Source organism: Brassica napus, chromosome A9, assembly GCF_020379485.1.
Source record: "Brassica napus cultivar Da-Ae chromosome A9, Da-Ae, whole genome shotgun sequence".
Lineage (NCBI taxonomy): Eukaryota > Viridiplantae > Streptophyta > Magnoliopsida > Brassicales > Brassicaceae > Brassica > Brassica napus.
Window position 1 is genome coordinate 19788323 of NC_063442.1, and position 8874 is coordinate 19797196.

General features: G+C 39.0%; 1 protein-coding gene across 1 annotated transcript; it reads right to left on the reverse strand.

Moving 5' to 3' along the window:
• Nucleotides 1-605: 605 nt before the first annotated feature.
• On the reverse strand, nt 606-3267 carry LOC125578371 (glutathione S-transferase T3-like). Its single transcript, XM_048740893.1, has 3 exons — nt 2945-3267; nt 2755-2832; nt 606-1723 (listed from the first exon to the last, which is right to left on the reverse strand). Exon 3 carries the CDS (start codon nt 1716-1718, stop codon nt 819-821), a length of 900 nt encoding a protein of 299 aa, XP_048596850.1. The 5' UTR covers nt 1719-1723; nt 2755-2832; nt 2945-3267; the 3' UTR covers nt 606-818.
• Between the last annotated feature and the right edge of the window lie 5607 nt (nt 3268-8874).

The following is an 8874-nucleotide window of genomic DNA, read 5'->3' on the forward strand; positions in this document are numbered from 1 at the left end:
ACCATCGTCTTGCATCACTTAAAGGCGATCAACACACCTATTACAACTAAAACTATGAGCATTACACCAACAACTACTTCAACCCCACCGATAACACTAGATTTCTTCTTAACTAATTTCTCCTCAACTAACTTCTCTAGTCTAACTAGCTTCTGCTCAACTAACTTCTCTAGTCTAACTACCTTCTCCTCTGTCTCAAGGTCAGACATTAAGTTAAGATTATCTACCTTTTCCTCTAATAGAAATAGCTGGTTTTCCCTCGCCTTCATCTCCTCCATCACGGCGACGTCCCACCACTTCCATACATGGCAATCGCCATCATCAACGTGGTCGCATGTGTAGTACAGTCTCCCTGGATCGGTGCTTGATCTTGATGTTGCTAAACGTGGTTCACCACCACAGTAACAAGTCTGTGGCAAACCGAACTCCACCTCGGGTTGCGGAGGATACTGAGCCACTTCACCATAATTCAAGCTTATTTCAGCTTGGTCACGACGGATTAACTCCTTCGTCTCGCTGTACCCACTGTCAGCCCTGTCACCATACGGATCCGAGCTTGAAGGTTGGCTGTAGCTGTACCTTCCCATAGATACTAAACCTGCAAAAACAATTAGATGGCCAAGGTGAATGAACGATGAGAATAGAAATACAAACCAGGGAACAAACACAAAGCATTTATACCAAGATTGCAACCAGAGAACAAACAGACATACATTGATCTTCAACACATACATTAATAAAACAGAGACATATATTAAAAAAAAAAAAGCAGAAAAGCAAACACCAAGCATTTTTAAAAACAAGCGAAGAACTATTTCTCAGAACAACAGGTTTAGTAGCTTATTCTTGACAACTTCTTCAGCCACATTCAGTGGTTCTGTTTTGGCTAAGAGAGTGTCTAGAATAGCGAGCTTTGATAGTCTCTCCTTCCTATCCAAATCATCCTTCTTCATCTCCCAATCTTCCCTCTTCATATCCATAATTGTTGCATACTCAGCCACTGACTTTCCTTTACCCGTGTTCCTTTTAGCCTTAGCCGCCTTTATACCTTCAGGCCGGACATCATCATCAGCAGCAGTCGTGTTTGTACTCTGACAAGGAGTCTCACAACCTTTTCGTTTAGAAGCACCACTCGGTTTAGGAGTGTTGAGGCTTAGCCACTTTTGTTCAAACCTCAGAAGACACCACACATGCTCTAGAGTAAATTTCTTCTTGTGATCAGCGAAGTAGATGTCGTGCGCGACCTTGAGAACATCGTTCTCACTTTGACCAGAGGTGATCTGTCTCTCTGCTGCTGCATATGCAGCACAGAACTTGTTAGTGAAATCGTTAATCTTGTGCCACCTCTGCTTTATATTGAGATGCTCTCTTGGGTCACCACTCTGTACTGCATGTGGAGATGCAGCATAATATTCACCAACTCGGGACCAGAAAGTCCCTAGCTTCTGTGAATTTCCTACAACCGGGTCCTTAGACGTGTTTATCCAAGCGCTGATTATAACCTCGTCATCAGCTGGTGTCCACTTCTTTCTCTCCTTATTAGAGCCCACTGGTGTCTCGGTTTCTTGTGAACTAAAAGGAGGGATCTCTGATGACTGTTGTGATTCTCCAAAGTGGACACCCGCTTGGTAACTTTCATAAGGATAGTTCTGACTGTTAAGGAGGCCGACTAAACTAGGGGACTGACCATATGGATTCAATGGATTCCTTGAATCCATAACGACTACAACAAAAGAGATTATATAAGAGAGACCCGATAGAAACCGGAGACTAGTTTGATTTAGAAAACAAGAGTGAAAGAAGGTGGTTGTTAAATAGTTGAGAAAGTTAAGGACGGTCAGTAATGACCTAAACATAAACTACCAGGGTCTAATCATCAGTTACTACACTCATAGCAACCAAAAAAAGCAATCAAGTAACTAAATTATATTGCCAAATTATTTACTACACACATTGCGGTTAGAAACAAACAAGATCCAATCATATAGCCACAAACAAACAGATTATACTTGTCTAGACTACGACCAAACAAACTAAAACACCAAACCATTTTTAAAGCGCGAACCATAGTAACGAAAACTTTAACCATCTCACATAAATAGAAATCCTCATTAAATTCCTCCTAACAGTTCACTCAACTACAAAGCATTCAAGTTCCTCTTACAGCATTCAAGTAATAACTCTACACACAACTACAAAGCTATACCCAAATAACACTTCACACAACTACAGCTATGTAAGCAGTCCTTCACCACAATTCACTTCAATTTTGGATCACACATCAACACATACCAATGCTTTTACTATTTTTTAAAACCTTTAACCTCATTAAAACGTTTACATACCCAACGATCTAAGGCAAAAAGATCCTTTCTTTATATTCACAGAACTCATTTTCTCATTGTAAAGCAAACGATGAACAACTCAAGTTTAAAAATCTAAACTTTATAACGAAACCATTCTTTGTCCTAAAGAACACATAAACAACTCATGGATTAAACAAAAGAAAACATGTTTAATTTACATAACAAGTCAAGAAAAGTACCAACCCATTCTTAACAACTCTACTAAAGGAATCGATTAACACAAAAACAACTCAAGTTTAATTAACAACCATACGAATCCGAAGAAAACTTTTACTCCAACGAATTCACAAATCAGTCAATTAACTCACTAATAAGACAATGAATCAGTCAATTCCACTTCCTATTAAGCATACAACAAGCAAACAGAGTAGAGAGAACGAAGACACACCTGGTTTCGGAGGAGAAGGTTTCGATGTGAGAGAGAAGTGGGAGACGTTGAGAATCGTCACAGATTTCGATTATCCCACTACAATACCCAAGCATGCAAGATCGAATCAAACCCACAAACCAAAAAAAAAGAAAGATCGGTGATTAAATCTGGGAAAATCGCAACGGGGAGATCAGAGAAGAACACGTACCAGCGGTAGATTAGATTCGGCGGATAGGATGGCGATTTAACGAGAGCTCGGTGTCGATTTTTTCTTGCGAGATTGCGAGACTGAATTCCCCGTCGAGATTGAAGAAAGAGAGAGAGAGAGAGGAGACGAGAAGAATGAAGTCGAGAATGCTCGATACGTCCTCTACCTCTACCCCTTCAGTCTTCCTATCATCTCTTGACACGTGCTACCCAAGGACGCGTAACAAAAGTTCTAATTTTGTTAACGTCCCATTATTATTACCTTAATTTGTATTTATTTTTTTGCCTCTTATTTGTTAAGATACGTCATTAGATGCACCGATGCTGATGCCCTAACAACTCTCTAGCACCCTTCCTTGATTCACTGAGTACAGAGTTTCTGTGTACGGAATGGAAATACCAAAGTTGATCGACCTGCCAGTTAGATCCAGGCTTGCTGAGAATCAAGAACGGATAGCCACGGAGTCATGTTGATCAAAATACCCCTCTGCGACAGAGTTTACTATCCTCGTGCACGTTAAGGAAAAATTGTCTTCCAATGTTTATCATCGGAAGGAAACCCCTTGATTATTATCATTAAATTTCAATGCCTGAGAGAATATAAAAACGACTCCGACAACTTGTTTATGCTCAAAAAAATCTGAAGGTGCAATACGCCTATCTCAATATTGCACTCGTAATATCAAACCACTATTCCATTGAGATGATGTAACCTGCGAGGAGACAGCTGTCCAAACTCGAGGTTCTGGACTCTCAAGAAGAAGCGGATAATAAATGCGGGAAATTGGAAACCACGTGTAACGAAGAATAAAATATGCTTTGGAACATGTAAAATAACCGGAGGGGGTCGTTGGCACAATCCTCTGGCCATGGAATATGGAAAACATTGTCTTCCTGAACAAATAAAAAGTCCCAAATCGTTTTCAGGAATTGAGGTGTACTTCTGCTTCATCCCTTCATGAAATAACCAACATATTTTAGTCTCGGAACTGACATAAACGGAGGAGGAGTCACAATGATTTTCTTCCCTGTAGGCCACAATCTCCTCGGAATCAGAGCAAGGACCTCCGTTCTCTTCTTTGTCAATCACATCGCTACAATTTTCAAGAAATACATGATCAATAACCAGATCATTCGACACATATCAAGACTCACGACCAAGGCGTGAAGAATCTCTTGTAACCCTTCGATTCAACTTATTCGGCAACATTAAAACAAGTTTTCAGCTAGAGTAAGAGAAAAAAATTTAGAGAGTTCTTGAAAAGTGACAATTGGTTGGAATGAAGAATGCATGCATATTTTGAAGTCGAAGAATGGTCCACACCATCGTTGATCTGTACTATCACGCCTAAATCAGGTCAAGGGCATCTGAATCACAAGCTTCGGCCTTGCAAGAAACCACGCCTGAGACTACCGAGACTCAAAAGTGATACCTAGTGATTGATCCCACCTAAACACATATCGTTACCTTATCAAAATTACATGTAATTCTCATATTGGGACTAACTGTTGAGGTCAAATCTCCTAGCGATATCAACACCTAAAATCTCTTAAACATAGAAAAATATATCGTCTACTTAACCAATCCAAAAAATTTGAAAAATTAATTTTGTATACGCCGCAGATTTAATTGAAGATACATCAGAATAAATTCATATGACTCTTCCATGAAAATATACCAAAACAATTTATGCGCAAACAAGAATTATTCTGAAAACATCGATAAAAGGAATTAACATGATTGTCTTACTTATCGACAACGTTGTATGCAACATCTTTCGTAAATCTAACTTTGGAAAAGTTCTATGAAACAACTTCGTAACAAAACAATGGAGTTCTTACGAAACAACTTTCTTAAAATCAAACAAAACTCAACATTTTACAAAATAGTCTACAAAAATCTCAACGGAAGACAAAAGAAGTCGAGAAGAGCCAACAATGGACCTCCTTGCCCATCTCTCTCTCTCTCTCTCTCTCTCTCTCTCTCTCTCTCTCTCTCTCTCTCTCTCTCTCTCGAGAGCTCTCTCTCTCTCTCTCTCTCTCTCTCTCTCTCTCTCTCTCTCTCTCTCTCTCTCTCTCTCTCTCTCTCTCTCTCTCTCTCTCTCTCTCTCTCTCTCTCTCTCTCTCTCTCTCTCTCTCTCTCTCTCTCTCTCTCTCTAATATTATATATAAATTATTTTTACATATTATAAATTATTTTACATATTATGAAATAATAAATATAAAAATTTAACAACTATTACGTATATTATCAAATTGATGTGAACACAAAAATAAATTGTATTAATCCAAACAAACACCTTTTATTTTATATGGTCTATAATTAAATTTAAATGATATTAACATAGATATATGGAGAATTTGCCAAAAATGACCTAAAATAACAAAAAATCCAAACAAAAATCCTTGTGAAATTATAGCCAGTCCTTTGTGACCTAACAAAAAAAAAACAGAATTCATTTTTACGAAAATAGCCCCAAAAAGTCGTCTGAATCTTCTGAGATACTATAAGTCTTCTAGACGATTTCCAGGGAAGTCTTTTGATATAGTTAATCATAAAAATGATTTATAAAATTATGTAAAAAATATTTTGATAAGAGAAAAATTAAAATTATGTGATTATAAACAGTTTTATGTGATATAAATTAAAATATAACAAAATGGAATTGTTTTCAACATAGATGAGTGTAAGTTGTGAATCATGGTATTCTTTGGTGTAGGGTTTGGTAACATATGTTGTAGTATTGTATGTATTCTTAGGGTTAGATTTTGGATGGCTTAAATGTTTTTTTTGAAAAATTAAAAATTTACCTACATGTGATTATTTGTGTGTATAGTAAACACTTTTTAAGTTTATTTTGATTTTATGAAGTGTTTAGTTAGTTAATTTAGTTTAGGGGTTATGTTTAGGGGCTAGACAACTTCCATGGAAGTCGTCTGGTGAATAATTTTAGATGGACGACTTCCAGGGAAGTCGTCCATATTGGACCGAATCCCTTATTTTACCAATGTAATTTTAAACCTAACTGGATCATTTACCGGACTATAAATACATTTTTTCCACTTTTTCACAACTTGCCAAAACCCTAGCGCCGTTTCTCTCCAGAGGCGATTACGAAGGCGATACGCTCGGATTTCTCACCACCGGTCACTACAAGAAAACACGCCGAATTCCGACGGAGATTCCGACGGACGTCACAGGCGTCGGACATTTTGGACGGAAATCTGACCGATTTCCGACGAAAACAAAAAATCTGAAGTCGTCGGAATTCTGTCGGCTAATTCCGACGAATTTCCGAGAAAACAAGGGTCGTCGGAATATTCCGACGACTTTTCGACGACATTCCGATAAACAATATAACCGTTGTAGTCGTCAAAAAGTCGTCGGAATATTCCGTCAAATTTCCGACGATATTCCGATGAAAAGATATAACCGTTACGGTCGTCGGTATTCCGTCGGAATTTTCCGACGAATTTCCGACGAACCAAGTGACCGTTGCCGACAAATATATATGACCGTTTTATAGCCGTTCGAGATTGGAAAATACTGACGGAATTCCGACGGAATGCTTTATATCTGTCGGTATTCCGTCGGAAAGTCGTCGGATGTCCGTAAGCAATTTCCTATAAATGCAACCCCTCCTCATTCAACTCATTCACACCTCATTCTCTCTTCTTTCTCTTTAGTCATAACAATTCCGTGAAAATCATGTCTTCAGGAGCTTATTATCGTTCGTGGATGGATAAACCTCATTTGGATCCCAACACTAATTTTCTTACGGAAGAATACGTTCAAGGGATTGGAGAATTCATGAGGCTTGTTCAACAGCAACTGGATGCAAAAAGTGGTATGTTAAGATGTCCCTGCTCTACTTGCAATAATAATAAGGTTATAAAAGAATTTGATGTTTGGACTCATTTGTATATGAAAGGGTTTTCACGTAATTATAAAGTTTGGTACCTTCATGGGGAAACTGGTTATGAATATGGTAGTACTAGCGAACCTCAGCCTGTTAGTGAACTTCAGCCTGATATTAGGTTAGAAGAACCTAGAACGGATATAGATTATGGTGTAGGTACTGAGCAGATGGTACATGATCATTATAGAGGGGAAGAACCAAATCCCGAATCTAGGAGATTTTTTGATATGTTAGATGCAGGAAAACAACCTTTGTATCAAAATTGTAGAGATGGTCATTCAGTCTTATCATCTGCAACTAGATTAATGGGTATTAAGACAGACTATAATTTGGCTGAAGAATGTATGGATGCGATTACTGATTTTGTCAAAGGTATTCTACCTGAGGATAACCTTGCACCGGGTTCATACTACGAGGTTCAGAAACTTGTAGCCGGTCTTCAACTACCGTACGAAGTGATAGATGTATGTATTGACAACTGCATGATCTACTGGAGAGCGGATGAGACACGAAATGTATGCAAATTTTGTGGGAAACCTCGTTATCAGGAGACGAGGGGAAGAGTTCCGATCCCGTTCAAAAGAATGTGGTATTTGCCTTTGACGGAAAGATTGAAGAGGTTGTATCAGTGTGAGCGCACAGCAAAAGCAATGAGATGGCATGCAGAGCATTCCACAAATGGTGAGATTAGACATCCTTCAGATGCGAAGGCTTGGAAACATTTCCAGTCAACATATCCAGAATTTGCGGAAGAGAGAAGAAATGTTTATCTTGGATTATCTACTGATGGTTTCAGCCCGTTTGGAAAGCATGGAAGACAGTATTCTCTATGGCCAGTTATCGTGACCCCGTACAACTTACCGCCGAGCTTGTGCATGCGACGAGAGTTTTTGTTTCTCTCAATTTCGTCCCCGGTCCAGATCATCCTAAAAGATCACTAGATGTGTTTCTTCAACCACTGATATATGAGTTGCAACAACTATGGGCGCATGGTTTTGAGACATACGATGTTTCGTGCAAAGAAAACTTTCAGATGCGGGCAGTACTTATGTGGACAATAAGTGACTTTCCAGCATATGGTATGTTATCTGGATGGACAACACATGGGAGGCTATCATGTCCATATTGTCAAGATGACACAGATGCTTTCCAACTAAAGAACGGAAGGAAAACGTGTTGGTTTGACTGTCACAGACGATTTCTTCCACCTGATCATCCATACCGCAGGAGTAAGACTTCGTTTACGAAGAACAAGCAGGTGTTTGATGGTCCACCTGAGGAAGTTAGTGGGGAAGATTTGTTGAAGCAGTTTAGGGATTTTGATGCAGAAAGGACGCCAGATGTAGGTGGACATGAAAACATTCGAGTCAGTGCGGTTGGAGAGCTACATAACTGGCACAAAAAGAGTATTTTCTGGGATCTGCCATATTGGAAGACTCATCTATTGCGGCATAATTTAGATGTCATGCATATTGAGAAGAACTTCTTCGACAATCTGATGAACACAGTCCTTAACATCCAAGGTAAAACGAAGGATAATTTGAAGTCAAGGTTGGATTTAGTCGATATCTGTGATCGTTCTGAACTTCACGTTGATGAGAACGGTACGGCCCCTTTTCCCATTTATCGGCTGGATGGTGCTAGAAAAGAAGAGTTCTTTGATTGGATTACAGATAAAGTGAAATTTCCTGACGGATATGCATCAAATTTGGGGAACTGCGTTGATAGAAGCGAAGGAAAGTTTAGTGGCTTGAAGAGTCATGATTGTCATGTAATTATGCAGCGCCTCCTCCCGTTTGCTTTTTCAGCATTATTGCCACGTAATGTTCATGAAGCAATTGCAGGGATAAGTGTTTTCTTCCGCGACTTATGCAGCAGAGTAGTGACTGAAGAGGGTATTAATAATTTGAAGACAAACGCACCAGTCAGCATGTGCAACCTTGAGAAGATATTTCCTCCATCATTCTTTGATGTAATGGAACATCTTGCTATTCATCTCGCAAGAGAATTG